At 39.6% G+C, this 16,852-nt stretch overlaps 1 protein-coding gene across 4 annotated transcripts in view; it reads right to left on the reverse strand.

The window, feature by feature from the left end:
• LOC124602126 (flocculation protein FLO11) overlaps positions 1–16,852 on the reverse strand; it is a 616,796-nt gene that overhangs the window by 15,030 nt on the left and 584,914 nt on the right. For all 4 annotated transcript variants that reach the window (XM_047136299.1, XM_047136297.1, XM_047136301.1 and 1 more), the window contains 5 exons: positions 8,151–8,345; positions 5,249–5,518; positions 4,895–5,041; positions 3,959–4,407; positions 2,164–2,436 (listed from right to left, as the gene is read on the reverse strand). In XM_047136299.1, the coding sequence (XP_046992255.1) occupies positions 2,164–2,436; positions 3,959–4,407; positions 4,895–5,041; positions 5,249–5,518; positions 8,151–8,345 (1,334 nt within the window). The remainder of the gene's footprint in view (positions 1–2,163; positions 2,437–3,958; positions 4,408–4,894; positions 5,042–5,248; positions 5,519–8,150; positions 8,346–16,852) is intronic.

Below are 16,852 nucleotides of genomic sequence, written 5' to 3' on the forward strand. Positions count from 1 at the left end.
AAAAATCAATTTTAACAGCCAACTCCTTCCACATGTGGGGGGAAAAATGTTCTCGAACCAGCTTTCTATAGAATTAGTTTGCACCGGTAGGCACAGAGCTTTCATTTCCACCCCTAAAGCTTTAATCATATCCTGGAGAACACTCTATATTGGTGGCTGTACCTATATGGCTGATACTACTGCTTTAGTTCTGTATTAACCCTTCAGCTGCCACAGACAATCCATCCAGAAGTCAGTAACACTGTTTTCACTTTTTTTAATCACTGATTTTCTCTAGTTTCACAATTATTGTGGAACTAACGCTCAGATGCATGCATGGGATATGCTTGAATGACGAAAAATTTTAATTGTTGGGTGTAGGCTGATCACTGCATTTAGAAACAGTTTCTCTAATGGATAATTTCCAATTTTCTGAAACTTCCTGGCAGATTAAAACTGTCTGCCAGACAGACTCGAACTTGGCACCTCCAGCAACTGAGCTATCCATGCACAATTCACAACCCATCCTCACAGCTTCACTTCCGATAGTACCTCGTCTCCTACCTACCAAACTTCGCAGAAGCTCTCCTGCGAACCTTGCAAGACAAGCACTTCTGGAAGAAAAGAATATTGTGGAGACATGGCTTAACCACAGCCTGGAGGATGTTACCAGAATGAAATTTTCACTCTGCAGCTGAGTATGCACTGATATGGTCCTGGCAGATTAAAACTGTGTGCCGGACCGAGACTCGAACGTGGAACCTTTGCCTTTCCCAGGCAAGTGCTCTACCATCTGAGCCACCCAAATTCGAGTCTCGGTCCGGCACACACAGTTTTAATCTTCCAGGAAGTTTCATGTCAGCACACATTCCGCTGTAGAGCGAAAATTTGATTCTGGAAACATCCCCCAGGCTGTGGCGCCATGTCTCTGCAATATCCTTTCTTCGAGAAGTGCTAGTCTTTTGCAAGGTTCACAGGAGAACTTCTGTGGTTCTCCTGTGAAGTTTGGAAGGTAGGTGAGGTACTGGCAGAAATGAAGCTGTGAGGACAGGTCGTGAGTCGTGTTTGGGTAGCTCACAACTGAGCTACCCAAGCATGACTCACAACCTGTCCTCACAGCTTCACTTTCACCAGGACCTCGTCTCCTACCTTCCACTTAGAGCACTTGCCCGAAAAAGGCAAGGTCCCGAGTTAAAGTCTTGGTCCAGCTCACAGTTTTAATCTGCCAATAAGTCTCATATCAGCACACACAATGCTGAAGAGCAAAAATTTCATTCTCCAATTTTCTGCTCCTCATAATGTTTCAACAGAAGCCAATTTATTCTGAAATTTGAAAGAAAGCATGTGGTTAACTACCATCTCCTCCTCCTTCTCCTCCTGAAAGACTGTGGTGCTGTAGTAAACAGCACTGCATAGGCTGACCCAAGCTATCATTGTTTTGGTTACATTTATTTGAAAATGGGTATTTTTAGTAGTGGTATTAATGAAATTAAATAATCCCTTATATGCTTCTGCAAAAGAATCTACAATGTGAGCACACATGAATGTCTATGAACCAGCTTTTCTTTTCTCAAAAGCTGTGAATGTATATGTAGTCATGAACATGGATGGAGAAACAAATTACAAAAGTTAGCCTCAGGCATAATATAGCTTGCAAGATGAATCCCTCTGTTTAGGGAATCTGGGTTGTCTAGCCTCTTTATTATTTGCCATTATGTGAGGGTATATCATTATTTCCATCTTCCTTTGAATGAGCACTCATTGTTTTCTTTTGATCAAATCATTACAACACCTTATAGGTGTGAAAAAATACTTCACATTGTTGTTTGGCAGGCAAATATAGCAGAATCATCCTCAGTGAAACACTGTGGTGTTCAGACCGTCAGTCAAGCTAAATCTATCTTCTTTTTAAGAAAAAGATAGACACAAAGGATACACTTTTCATGTTCACTCTAAAAAGATGTTTGTTGGAGACCTTATAATTTGAGATAACTATTAACAAACAATGGAACAAGTGTGTGTGTGTGTGTGTGTGTGTGTGTGTGTGTGTGTGTGTGTGTGTGGGCGCGCGCGCGCGCGGTGTTGTTGTTGTTGTTGTTGTTGTTGTCATGGTGGTTACATACACACTTCTTTAATAATGTATTTATTAACTGACATTAATAATTCAGAAACTTGAAACAGTACCTGCAGTGATACCTCGACTACGAGCTTCAAGTTCACTGACGCGTCTTTTTACAGCAGTTTCGGTTGTTGGAAGGTAGACCACTTTGTTTTGGGATACACTGTATGCTTCCCCATTGACGCATGGCATACGAACATTTTTTGCATCTGAAGTTCCATGTGGAAGATGTGGTGCTTGCTGAGAGGTAGTGCTTCGAGAACGTACCAATTGTGGCACAGTTTCTTGTTCCTGCTGACAACAGACATCCAAACGTTCCAGAGATACAGATGAAGGAGCTGGAACAAAAAGAAAGAAAAAAACATAGGACTGGTTATTGCATCATTTTTCTGATATTCAATCCATGTACAAAATGCATTAATGTTGTATCAGGAAGAAAGACAGGAAATTGACAGGCCACAAATCATTCAGCAATAATTCCTGATGAAGGGAGACAGTATTCCACTTTCCAGGAAAATAAAATATAGAAGTAAAAAAAGGAACTGTATAAGGGTTCTTCTAAACGGAAATTCTTTTTTTGTCAATTGTATTAAGAGATCATTGATTAATTAATGCAGAATGCTACAAAAAAACCCAAAGAAGACAAAACACACACAAAAAAATAATAGCAGGACTACTGTTTATATCAAAATGCATGAATAATGAAGATTTGATAAACAAAGCTATAAAAATGTATGAAACATTGCTTTTTACTTGAGCGTGTATGTACGAGAATAACTACTTTTCAAACATTTATGAACAGCTATTTCATATATGTTAATGTACCTTTCAGATATCAAGTGAACATCGCATTCATACTGTTGAGAATAGATAACTGATGTCACTGCTGTGTGGGCAATTTCCTTGTAAAATAAATTCTTCTCTATAGTTCTATTACAACCTATCCTTGTTCTTCATCTATACAGGAAACAGCTTTATATTTTGATTCTATTTTATCAGCTTTTTAATCATTTCATTACTGGACCCTTATCTCCGTTTCATATCCAGGTCTTCAAACTTACTTTACAAGCCACACATGAAAGGCTATGGTGTACATATATACTAAAATAATCCAGTCTTCATCCTGTTGCAGTCATGGATGTTGGAGAACACTAACTGCCTGTATGCCTCCATACTTGCCAGTTTTTTTGCGTCTCCCATAATTCCCTGCTGCTCACAATCTGGCTCCAGCTGCCAGAGACAACTGTCATGTGTATGCGAGTTGCGTTTGCGTGCATGTGTGTATGCTGCCTACTTATGACAAAGGCATTGTTGGGCAAAAGCTAACTTTCTGAAAGTCTTTTTATTGTGCCTTCCTGCGAATCAGCATCTCTGCTATATGGTGAGTAGCAACTATCCTTTTCATTAGATTTTACATTTATTCATACTTAATGTCAGCTGCCGGTCTCTGTTCCACCTGTGATCACATCTAACAATTCCTGGTTTTAACAAAAGTTTTGTAATGAAACCGTCCCTCTGTACATTATACTATCAGACACTTAACCTAATAAAGTCTGTGCTCATACTTCACATTACTAGTATGAAGCAGACAGAAAGTTTCACAAAATAAGTGATTATTTTTCTGTGGCTAAGTAATATAATATGTCAAACATGTAGCAAGACACAATAGCTCTACAACATTTATCAGTGGTTGCTTTCAATTCATCTGACTATTTATCACTATCTTTCCTTGGGAAAGCCACATTCCCAACTTCATAAATACTATTATGTACTCCCATTTTCCTTTTGGACGAACAAAGACATAAAGTATCTTCTTAATTATGTGATAGAATATGGACTAAGTGTAAAAAATATACTCACCATTACTGGCAGCTGCGAACATAGATGATGCAACAGCATTGTCTGGTGACCACGATTTCGGTCTGTTACCACACTTGGCCAGCTCACGCCCTGATGATGAAAGTGTCAGGGAGGAAGGGACAGTGAGAGTTCTGAGAGTAGTTTGACGGTTCTCTGAAGCATCTTTCAGGTCTCCTGACATTTCAGAAGCTGGGGAATTGCCCAGATTTGTCTCGGACTTTGAACGCTGCAACCTCTCTCTGTGTTTCATTGCATCTAGCATTCCTTGGTATGTTTCCAGCTGTGAGATAAAGCTGGTGTTAGGCTTTATGCAGCTTCTCTTTTGCTTAACATATTCAAAGGCTTTTTTATAATCCCAGTTGTATGCTTTCATCGCATAGGCTATCACTACTGAAGCAGAACGGCTGACTCCCATTTTGCAATGTACTAAAACCTTGGAACCCTCTTTCCTGTAAAACAAAAGAGAAAGGAAAACAGTTACAATTGTTACGAAGTTTCGGATATACAACTTAAGTAATGCAGCAACCTGCACCTTCCTTTAATACTGATCTAATATCTATTATTTTCTATAGAGTTTCTCAACCACCAGATACTTCAAAAAAATTAAAGTTAGTTGCTTTGCAATGAAAAATGAAAATAAAAACAGTGGATATAACTACTGCCAGAAAAAGAAGAGTGAAGGCATGCATTCATTGATATGGAAGCAGTAATCTTTGACCGAAACTCACTTCAAGTTGAGTCATCATTGAAGTAAGATGTATACAAAAGTATCGCAAGATAGGAAAGATGCCTCAACTGACCAATAAATTGGCACTGTTTATCAGTATACAAACAAAGTAAGCACAAAATAAACTTCAAAATGGTGTGTTTTCACTCTTATGGCTACTTCATGGACTAGCACTAATGCTATGAATCACAGTTAATTCAGCTACTTACTTGGCACTTGTAATGTAGCGAAATGTATTGTCCCAATGTTTCAAAAGATCAGTCTTCTCATCATCATAAACCCTAATATTCTGGTAGTTAAACATCCCAGGAAAGAAGTTATCTATCTCTCGAGTCACATTCAAAATATGCCTCACACTGAAATAGAACCCAATTATAAATAAATACATCCTTTATGCCTGCTTAAAATTGTTCTTGCATCATACATATGAAGGCAAATGAGCATAAGCCAGCCATTTATAAGATAGTAACAAGTCAAAGATTAAATTAAAAGACAACTTTCTTTCTCTTATTTTTATCACTTTCTGAAATCTCCACAATTGTCAGGAATAAATATTTACTTACCCATTTCTTTGTAATTCTTCAAGGTTTGAAGCATTCCATTCAGAGCCAAGATAGACATGCTCAAATATCTCTGTGGCAGCATCCATCTGTCCCAAGATAGTGAGCATCTCTTGGTCAATGAATGATTTAAATTCACCAAGATCCATATCAAGATCTTCTTCAAGGCGGCTCCTTATGTACTTAGATGTAACCTCATCTAAGTCCACTGACATCATTATCTCCTTAAGTGTTGATCGGATCACATGCTCTGTCTCCTCACGCTCCCGTGGCCTACAAGAGGAATTCTATGATCAGCATATAGACATTATGTCACTTAACAATATCAACTGAATAACTGTACTCCAATCACATACAACTTCATTTCAGTCTAAAATTAAATACTGCTTCAGAAAAATTAACAGTTAAATTGCAACAAGTGTCAAATGTCAATTCCTCCCAGCACCTGTCAAAGTAGTTCAATATGGTGAAATTATCTTTTCATGGCAAACTTCTTTATGGAATTAATACTTTACTATCCATGAATAAACTGCATGGGGAAAAATATGCACCAATTCCAATAACCAGTCATGGAAAGAAGGCTTCTCACAACTTATCACAATAACATTCCTCAGGGGGAACTGTATTTATAGTGTGTATTACACACGCACACACACACACAAAATCATGAGCATGTATATAAATTATAATTAGAGTTGAAATTCTTTGAACTGGTAGAATTGTCACAAGACAGCAGTAGTGTTTTTCACATTTAGTGATGTTACATGCCTGGTTGGGTATATAAAGGACGTAATCCCCAGATATCGAGTGATCACTGTGAAAGTCACAGATGTGTCGCATACTCAAGTGAAACAATGTTATCAACACCTGACAGAGTATGAAAGAAGCCCCTTGTGTGTGTCTATTTGATCAGCTGGTTGAATCATGCAGTATCCCTACTCGTGGTGCATTTGGATGCAACAGTGGTCCAGTGTTGGATAGCATGGGAATGTGAGGGCAGGTATACTCATCATCAAGGTTCCAGTCAACCATATTTGACCACCATAAGGAAGGATCATCGCATTGGGTACCTGACATGAAAAGAGAGGATGAGATGTTCTGTGGAAGTCTGAGTTGAGTGGGAAATGAAAGGACGGATTGTTCCAGCAAACAAGCGGTGTGAAACAGGGCAGTGCTTTATCACTCGTTGTTGGATGAGATAATGCCTAATGTGGCAGAGAAAACTGGAACAGACAAGATGAAAATAATGGTGTCTGCAGATGACTATGACCCGAGGAAAGAGGGAGGCGGAGCTTCAGGAATAACTGAGTGCTTGGAAAGAAACTGCGAGACAGGATGGAATGAAATGTAATGTAAACAGATGTGAGATCCTGGTTATAACTAGAAAGAAAGATACACAAACTAGCGGAGTAAGACTCAGAGATGAACAATTGAAAAAGGTGGAAAGTGCCTAGTATTGGAGAAGTGTGACAGAGGAAAGGGGAAGAAATGAGAAAGAGATCACAGAATATGGCAGACAGGCAGTAGCATTCCTGGGAAGTGTAAGGAGCCGGATTTGGAACAAAGCACTCCGTCTTCAGGCCACAAGTGGCCCATCGGGACCATCTGACCGCTGTGCCATCCTCAGCCGAGGGTGCAGATAGGAGGGGCGTGTGGTCAGCACACCGCTCTCCCGGTCATTATGATGGTTTTCTTTGACCAGAGCCGCTACTATTTGGTCGAGTAGCTTCTCAACTGGCATCACGAGGCTGAGTGCACCCCAAAAAATGGCAACAGCGCACAGCAGCCCGAATGGTCACCCATCCAAGTGCCAGCCACGCCCAACAGTGCTTAACTTCAGTGATCTGACGGGAACCAGTGTAGCCACTGCGTCAAGACTGTTGCCAGGTTTGGCACAAAGATAACCCACAAAAAAGTAATGTACAGAAGTTCCAACATCCCAATGCTGATCTGTCCATCTGAAACAGGGGGTAATGAAGAAAAGAGATGTAAGCTGATTACAGGCATGTGAAATGAAGTTTCTCATGAGTAGGATAGGGGTAACAGGGAAAGAAAGAATCAGAAATGAAGGGTAGGGAAGATACTGAAAGAGGAACTCTTGCAGAAAGAGATAGAAACATGGTATGGGCACTTAAAGAGCACCCTCTCAACCCATGATGTTTCACTTTGTTTCCCACCTCACAGATTCCATGTGCTTCAATTTTTTTGTTGTTTGATTGATTTGTGGGGGAGGGGAACCAAACAGCAAGGTCATCAGTATGAAGGCTTTCATGACCGGATGACATATCTTCTGGTAAACCTTGCGGGATGTGGTCCATGAAACTCTTCAGCTCCTAACGTTTCGTCCAGTGCTTCGCTGGACATCTTCAGAGGGGTGTTTCTCCTCCGGTGAGTCTTGCTGGCAAGGTTTACCAGAAGATAAGGTAATCAGTCCCATCAGATTAGGGAAGGATGGGGAAAGAAGTCAGACGTGCCCTTTCAAAGGAACAATCCTAGCATTTGCCTGGGGTGATTTAGGGAAATCACAGAAAACCTAAATCAGGATGGCCAGACGGGGTCCAGTGTGCTCACCATTGTGCCACCTTGCCTGGTAATTTTCTTCTTCTTTTTCTTCTTCCTTGTTAGGGGTATACATAATCGAGAATTTCATTACATTCTGTCAAGGAATAGGAAAACTGACTAAATTAGTACTGTAGTAAAACAGGGATACCATGGTAAAAGTAGAAATTTTGCATCCAGAACTCTTCATTCTTCCAAAAAAGTATTATAACACCAATCCATAAGATAGCACTTAAGGTTTAGAGTTTAGCAAATAATTACATACAATTCCGAATATTTTCCCTGTTTTACATTGTAAAGATTAACTAGGATACCAAACTAATCAAATTCTTTAATGCTAACTCACTTAGTGCGCACTGAGTCAGGTGACGGGGGACGTCTTGACTCAAGGTTATCCATGGCATGCCACTCGTTGAGGCACGAGCGATCCGATTCGACACGTTGTTCATAGTAAGCAACCCAATCATGTGTGAGACCACCTAAAAAATGGTTATGCTCACGTGCCTTCGAGCTAACACGGTGCAGTGTCTGCAGTGCTGACCTGTCAAACATACAAAAACAAAACTGTATGCTACTGCGAGAGGAGAGCAAACCAATGAAACTTCATTGTTCATTTTTCAATGAATTTGGTGCAAAGAGAATAAATTTACATCAACTTCATTTGTGAGTGATAATAAAATTCTGGGAATAAGAGATCCACAAGAGAACAGTTTAAAAATATGTCAAACGCAGAGTTAGGGAAATACACGTTCAATTTAATTAATAGTTATTAATATTAAAAAATGTGGGAGACTATTTTATATGAAAAGCTTATTTGCAGTTTTTATCTATACCTTCATCAAGAGAGTCAATTACATGAATCCTATTTTGTTTTTTATAGCCCAATACCATATGGACAGTGTGGCATTAGCATTTGCTTTTCTTCATTTTGAATGTAGATTTATTCGAAGATATAGTTAAAGAATTGAATGAGAAATAGATGTTTCTTCAATATTGTAGTACTTGTAAAGCTCATGTCTGTGGGTTAACAGAGTAAATAGTATCACATTTACAACTTTACTATACAGTGCTTAAAGAATAAAAATTGTTGACTCATAGTGAAAAACAAAGTTGGAGTCATTCTTCCCTAATCATTCAAATGCCTATAAAGTGTTTCTCGACTGTTGTAAAACAGCAGTTATCACAAGGTTAGTAACAAAATCAACCACATAAATATTTATTGCAGAACCAGCATCATTCACTGGTCAGCAAGGTTTGTTCAGCTTTCTTCCATTCGCTCCCTTTCCTAGTTTTCCTGCTTAATGCCACTGAAGAAACATAATATATGCAAGTTCCAATCGAAATAAGGTAAACGGCCAGCTTCACTACATCAGAAAATACTGATATATGCACCTCAGTCCCAAAGAGACTCTATATGATAAATTCACAATCTTTTAAATGGTATTTCCATCATGTAAACTGATTCTTCCATCACTTCTTGGTAGAATAACTTCATAACTATAAATGAAAAGCACAATACTGTGTATGTCCTACAGGAGTAATTTATTTTTGTTAGTTGGTTTTCAGCTTATAAGGCTATCATTAGAATTTGACTGGTTAACAGAACAGAATAAAATGTCGTCCTTGACAGTAAAGTAGTAATGTGATTAAAAATGTTAAAAGCAAAATCAGATCCGTACTCTGGCCCCTATGGCTCAATCACAACCCACCAAATGCCTCTGCCTTGAGGTGTCATGCAGATGCGATACTGAAGGGCAGGAGCTGCATATTTCTCTCACAATTGTCGTCGGCTTTGTAGATCTTGGAGCTGCTACTTCTCACTCAAGTAGCTCCTCTATGTTCATCACAAGGCTGAGTGCACCTCATTCCAGTCCTCCTGCCATGGAAAAGTCCCTCACAGTACCAGAAATCAAACCTGGTTCCTCCACATAGCAGCCAGACATGCAAGTCACAGGGCAGTGGAGGTGGACAAAAAATGTTAAACTTAAATAGTAAAAAAATTTATAGGGAATGAACCAGAAAAATATTAAAACTAAACTAAAAAACAGTGCCTATATAAATTAAATTAACAGTCCCGATATAGTAAAATTATCATATGACAAGAGTGCTGAAGAATAGCTTGAAGAGGTATTACATACAGGAGGTGATAGAGAAACAAGAATAAAATGCAGCGCTGGCAATAGTAGCAACGTAACATATGAAGCACACAGAATCAAAGTAAATAAATAAACAGATATTGGAAAAATAGGGAATAAGGGAATAGAGAATTAACTGAAATTTAGAAGAGAGGAAGTATTAAGCTGTGTTTGGTCATTCAATATTAAATCAGGACTGTGGGCCAGATTGTTTGTTGATTTCCAAGGCTTCCAACAGATTAAGTTTTTGTCTGTTTTGTAAGTGGAGGACATGGGACTAAGGCAGCACTCTTGTCACATACTAATTTTATTTTCTTGAGACTTAATTTAACTTATTACATACACACTATTTTTTAAAAAGTTTAGTGTTATGTTTTTGGTTTGTTCCCTTTATATTTACTTACTGTTTAACATTTTTAATTGCATTACTACTGAACACAATGATGACATTGCTCTGTGTTTGTACCTTTCTCTTGATGTGTAACACTTTTTCAGTGTTGTTCATAATGATTATTCTTTGACAACAGGAGTCAGTTAAAGCCTTTGTGTTGAGTACTCAGTTCATAGAGTTATGTTTCAAATCATCCAAGATTAAACCTGTGCATCGATTTTTCTTTGCTTCACAACATACTTATTAATTCATCATTTCCTGAAATATATGAGTCTCATTTCAGCCACACAGAATGCCACAGAACTGTTAAGTACTAGTGCAAAGATTTTAGATATCACCTCCGAAAATACAGCAAAAACTATTTGAATAATTTATTCTAATTTTTTACCCTTCTTAACCATTTAGATGGGTAGATCATATAACTAATGAGGAGGTATTGAATAGGATTGGGGAGAAGAGAAGTTTGTGGCACAACTTGACTAGAAGAAGGGATCGGTTGGTAGGACATGTTCTGAGGCATAAAGGGATCACCAATTTAGTATTGGAGGGCAGCGTGGAGGGTAAAAATTGTAAAGGGAGACCAAGAGATGAATACACTAAACAGATTCAGAAGGATGTAGGTTGCAGTAGGTACTGGGAGATGAAGAAGCTTCCACAGGATAGAGTAGCATGGAGAGCTGCATCAAACCAGTCTCAGGACTGAAGACCACAACAACAACAACAACACATAAAGCAGATAGCAGTTATAAGAGTCGGGGGGCATTAAAGGGAAGCAGTGGTTGGGAAAGGAGTGAGACAGGGTTGTAGCCTCTCCCCGATGTTATTCAATCTGTATATTGAGCAAGCAGTAAAGGAAACAAAAGAAAAATTCGGAGTAGGTATTAAAGTCCATGTAGAAGAAATGAAAATGTTGAGGTTCGCCGATGACATTGTAATTCTGTCAGAGACAGCAAAGGACTTGGAAGAGCAGTTGAACGGAGGATATAAGATGAACATCAACAAAAGCAAAACGAGGATAATGGAATGTAGTCGAATTAAGTCGGGTGATGCTGAGGGAATTAGATTAGGAAATGAGTCACTCAAAGTAGTAAAGGAGTTTTGCTATTTGGGGAGCAAAATAACTGATGATGGTTGAAGTAGAGAGGATATAAAATGTAGACTGGCAATGGCAAGGAAAGCGTTTCTGAAGAAGAGAAAATTGTTAAAATCGAGTGTAGATTTAAATGTCAGGAAGTCGTTTCTGAAGGTATTTGTATGGAGTGTAGCCATGTATGGAAGTGAAACGTGGACGATAAATAGCTTAGAAAAGAAGAGAATAGAAGCATTTGAAATGTGGTGCTACAGAAGAATGCTGAAGATTAGATGGGTAGATGACGTAACTAATGCGGAGGTATTGAATAGAATTGGGGAGAAGTGGAGCTTGTGGCACAACTAGACTAGAAGAAGGGATCGGTTGATAGGGCATGTTCTGAGACATCGAGGGATCACCAATTTAGTATTGGAGGGCAGCGTGGAGGCTAAAAATTGCAGAGGGAGACCAAGAGATGAATACACTAAACAGATTCAGAAAGATGTAGGTTGCAGTAGGTACTGGGAGATGAAGAAGCTTGCACAGGATGGAGTAGCATGGAGAGCTGCATCAAACCAGTCTCAGGACTAAAGACCACAACAACAACAACAACCATTTACTGCTGTAAATAACATATTGTTAGCAATGATTATAGTGGTAGATGGCAAATCAACAATTCTCAGCACTGTTGTACTGAGCATGTCGAAAGGAAATAAATCTTCAAATGAAGATTATGTCTGTTATTTACAGGATAAGTCTTCAAAATTTGATTCACGCTTTTGTAGTATTAGTGTACTAATTTATTCCTGAAAAAGCTATAATGCATATAAATGTCTCAGTAAACAAACAAAACATACATAGCAGTACCAATTCATGATACCCAAAATGTTTTCTAGCAGTATTCAATAAAAAGTCATTAAACTTTGTGCTACATCTGGCAGTTTATATTTTTGTATTACACCACAAATATCCTTGTCATTCACTCATCATAAGTGACTGTGCAGAAAACAAACAAATGACTGATGGAGATGTATTCCATATGTTCTGCTTCTCAATGAAGCACCATTCATAGCAAATGTATTCCGGCACTCAAATTATTTTCTTTATTTTTAGCGCATCCACTGTTGCTACTAAACATTGACAGAGGACATAGTCAAAGACCTTTGACTGACTTATCAGTATGCACAAGTGCTGCTTCTCATATTATCACCTGTCAGATAGGGTCTCCAGCAAAAAATCATTAGTAGAGTCCCAAGAAATACAATCTGCAAGAAATGTCAAATATTTTTCCATATGTCATACTTACATCTAACAATTTTAAATGAGTCCCTCGAATCCGAACTCCAAATATAAACAGACAGAAATGGCAAGCAGTACACTATGAACACCCTTACCAATGCTACCAAACCGATACTCTAGTTAAAATGACATCCTTATGCAAGCTTATTTTCAGTGCACAAACAAGCCATTCATTCATAAAGATGAAGGAAGGTTTGAGTACATGATGGCTACTGGGAGTGCCTAATGTTTTTTTCAGGTTGAGATAGCAAGATGGCATGCCCATGATGCTGGCATGCTACTTATCAACAGCTTTCATATGTTGAGAAAGCTTGACTTGTTGGAATGAGGCACATGGAAGCATCATACTGAAAGATTATACTGTAATGACAATAGAATGAGTGGTAGTGAGATGCACTCAGGAAGATATCAGGGCATGAAGAATAGGTACAGTTCCATCCAGGGCAACAATATTGATGGATTACGCACCTGGCTATGATGAAAAGACAAATGACAATATGACACCATCCACAGGTAACAGATACTTTCATGATGTATAGCAAGGGTCAACTATGACACTGAGCACCATTCAGTGGTGGTCAGTGTTGAGTGTCACTTCTGTCTGTGGTAGAGTGATTGAGGCCTAAGTATCCACAGTCGATTAGGTGAAAGGTCACAGGAAGCAGCAACATTCAAGACCCGTATCTCTCCAATTCCTGGAATAATGGTGTGTGGAGCTATTAGATATGATAACAGGACTTATTTACTTAATGTCCAAAGCTCATCAGTGGAAAGTGGTAAGCTCTGCTTTCATGATCAGGATATCAGATGGGATATTGCAGTGAAGTAACGAAAGACAACACACTGCAGTTCATACCACAAATGCCTTGCGGAATATACAGATTCTTGACTGGTCTTCCCAGTCCCCTGATTTGTCACCTAGGGAGCACATAAGAGACATGAAGGGATAGCATATACAGTACTGGCCATTAAAATTGCTACACCACGAAGATGACATGCTACTGATGCGAAATTTAACCGACAGGAAGAAGATGCTCTGATATGCAAATGATTAGCTTTTCAGAGCATTCACACAAGGTTGGCGCCGGTGGCGACACCTACAACGTGCTGACATGAGGAAAGTCTCCAACCGATTTCTCATACACAAACAGCAGTGGACCAGCATTGCCTGGTGAAACGTTTTTGTGATGCCTCGTGTAAGGAGGAGAAATGCGTACCATCACGTTTCCGACTTTGATAAAGGTCAGATTGTAGCCTATTGCGATTGCGGTTTATCGTGCATTCTCTCACAGGCTCTTCTTCCCGCAACGATTAAGACAATGTGTACTAACTGCCAGAGCTTACAGTATTGCAAGTCGAGTACACAACTGGGCAAATGATACTCGTGTTGAACGAGCTCGAGATTCCCCAATACACCACAAAACTTGATTCAACAGCATGGGCTACCATAACAGTCACGTGACGTTTGGCTCGCACAGTGAGACTGCAAGCAACTACGAACGAACCTAAAAAACAAGTTGCAGCTCCGCTTGAAATCTGATAATTTCGTCGGACACAGAAGGAAACACTATTAAGTCATACCAGCTCCCAAACTCCTGTTGTATTTACGCTAATTTGCAAGAAGATTTATCATATGTTGTGTATGGATACACAAACCTTTATGGTAATTTTTTAGTAAAGCTCACATCCAAAGGCAAAAGTGTTGTCCATCAAAAACATTGCATAATGTTTTAATTGGTTATCGGTTCGCAAATATGCATTTCGATTCCCGATCACATACTAGAATGAAGTACAAGAAAACTACCAGTTACTGATTTGTTTCACATCATTTCAATAAAAGAATAATTCAAATGATTTATGGAATCTGTTACTAACTAACTAATCAGACTGAAAACAAGATGGTAACGCTGAGGTGAAACAAGGAGAAAAATGAAGCAAGAATTGAATGGCTAATAAACCACATACGTCACTTTAGAATGGCTGTAAACTGCGATCGCGATTTCAATTTTAGTGGCGTGATCAGTCGTGGAGTAGTATCAGCATATATCACTCGATCGTGGACGAGGCCCATGCGTTCGTTGCAGGGCCCGTATATCTCGTTGGGCCCGGTGCATATTCCTTATTCATTTATTTGTTGCTGTTTACAGATGATATGCTCCATTAAAAGATATTGCAGTCTACGGTACAAAATTAATTTTGTTATTTAAATCCACAGCACACGAACAGCCTTTGGGAACGACGCGGGGACAGAACCAGTAGAAGTCGAAAGCTCGAGCAAAGCCCGAGATTTCTAGAGTTGTGACGTCAACTGCTAGAGGTGTCGGAGTCGCGCTCAAGCCCAGCACCGGCAGCTGTATAATTGCACTTCGCGCGCGGCCAGCTCTCTACAGCGCCACGGCTGGTAGCGGACCCCACCCACCGCCGCCTTAGCGCACCTCTATAAATAATCGGCGGCAGTCGACTAAAGCTGTCAATTTGTGGCCACACCGCGAGAACCTGGAACGCCGTGCGCGATGTTTGTCTCCCAGGCTAAAAATTTTCTACCGCAATAACTCGACTTGCACGTACGCAACATCTTCAAACAACAATGAAGAGCTCGACAGAGATGGCGGCTCCGGCAGATGACAATCCCAAGCATTCCTCATTGTTATGCCCTCCTCGTCTCTACCCTACGGGAGCCAACTTCAATGCTGAGTCAAAAATGTTAGTGCAGAAACTGGAGGTATTAGTCCAAATGTCGATCATGGGAGACGACGCTAACTAAAATTTATAAGCACCCGAGTGTTTCTCAAAATCCAGAGCCGGACGTGGGTTTGAACCGTCGCTCTCCATATTCTGTAAAGCAGTGCAACGATGGATCACTTGCGTTCACCTCTTGGTTTCAGGAACACTGTACATATTACATGTCGGAGACAAAATTGAATACGACACAGTAATACGGAAATTCCGAACAATGCGACTCTCTCCCATTTACAGGCAAACAATTAATTACCCCGACATTAGGAGAAGGCCAAGTTGGCAGTGATTACAAAAGCTAAAATTCTAAAAAGTTCTGTGTAACATGAATACTTGCAGGCGACTTGTCCACGTTCATAGGTTGAAAAAATAAATAAATGACTATTCGTCATTTAATTATTCGTACCGAATTACCAATCAAGAGCATGAATAAATCAGTAGCTTTCTATGGAATCTAAAACATTCTTTCGTTTCTGTCCTCTTTCATCGATCCTATCACCATCAAAAAAGATTACTGTTCACTATCTATGCATTTTTATAAGCTGTAGACCATCTACTTCCGTTTCACCTGTCATCAGAAAAGTGAAACACCTCTTCGCCAAAACGTCTTCCACTACTTGCCCAACAGAAAACACGTGTGCGCTGCATTTAGAGGTAGAAATCTGATGCATCTGGGCGGATCAGATTTTACAATGTTTTTCCAATCACGATTAATGAATCGCGGGATCACATCCAAAAACTCCTGGATCCTTAATGCGCGTGTTAGTTTTTGAGTGCTACTTCTACACTGTGATCGCCTCTACACAACTTGGTGCAGTGTCTTTTCCTTACCCTTCGACAGAGATAAAATTGATATCACTCAAATATTTCTTCGCTACATCAGCTTAGCTACTTTGGAACTACAACTTGAAAATGTTACTCTGTATATGCTAAGTTTGACTGATTAGTATGCCGTTCATGATTATTAAAATATCTAATTTTCCACATGACGGTGAAAGCTGCTGGTGGTTGGCGCCTGCGCTATCGCCCGATGGTGAGAAGCCGACGAGCCACCAGTAATTCAATTCCACAGGTTGTGTACCTTGGAATCTGCAGTATCAATCTTTATAAATGTCATTCCAATTAACACTGAAGACATGCAAAATTGCTAAAAAATGTACAGCAACTAATCTCAACACCAGGTGATAACAACAAGACGAACGATTTTTGAAAAGCTGAGCGCCAAAGGATAGCCGATTCGTCCTTCACGCACTATCCCATCAAGCTCGTCGTAACACGTGCTAAGACTACTATCACTGAGCAACAGAACAGAACTCTATATGCAAAAATCGCGATCGCAGCGTTAACGAAACCTTTTAGGAGGCTTCCACACACTCGAAGTGTTTACTACTGCTCGCTATATATGAAGGCAAGAAAGA

Source organism: Schistocerca americana, chromosome 1 (genome assembly GCF_021461395.2).
Source record: "Schistocerca americana isolate TAMUIC-IGC-003095 chromosome 1, iqSchAmer2.1, whole genome shotgun sequence".
In the NCBI taxonomy this organism is placed as follows: Eukaryota; Metazoa; Arthropoda; class Insecta; order Orthoptera; family Acrididae; genus Schistocerca; species Schistocerca americana.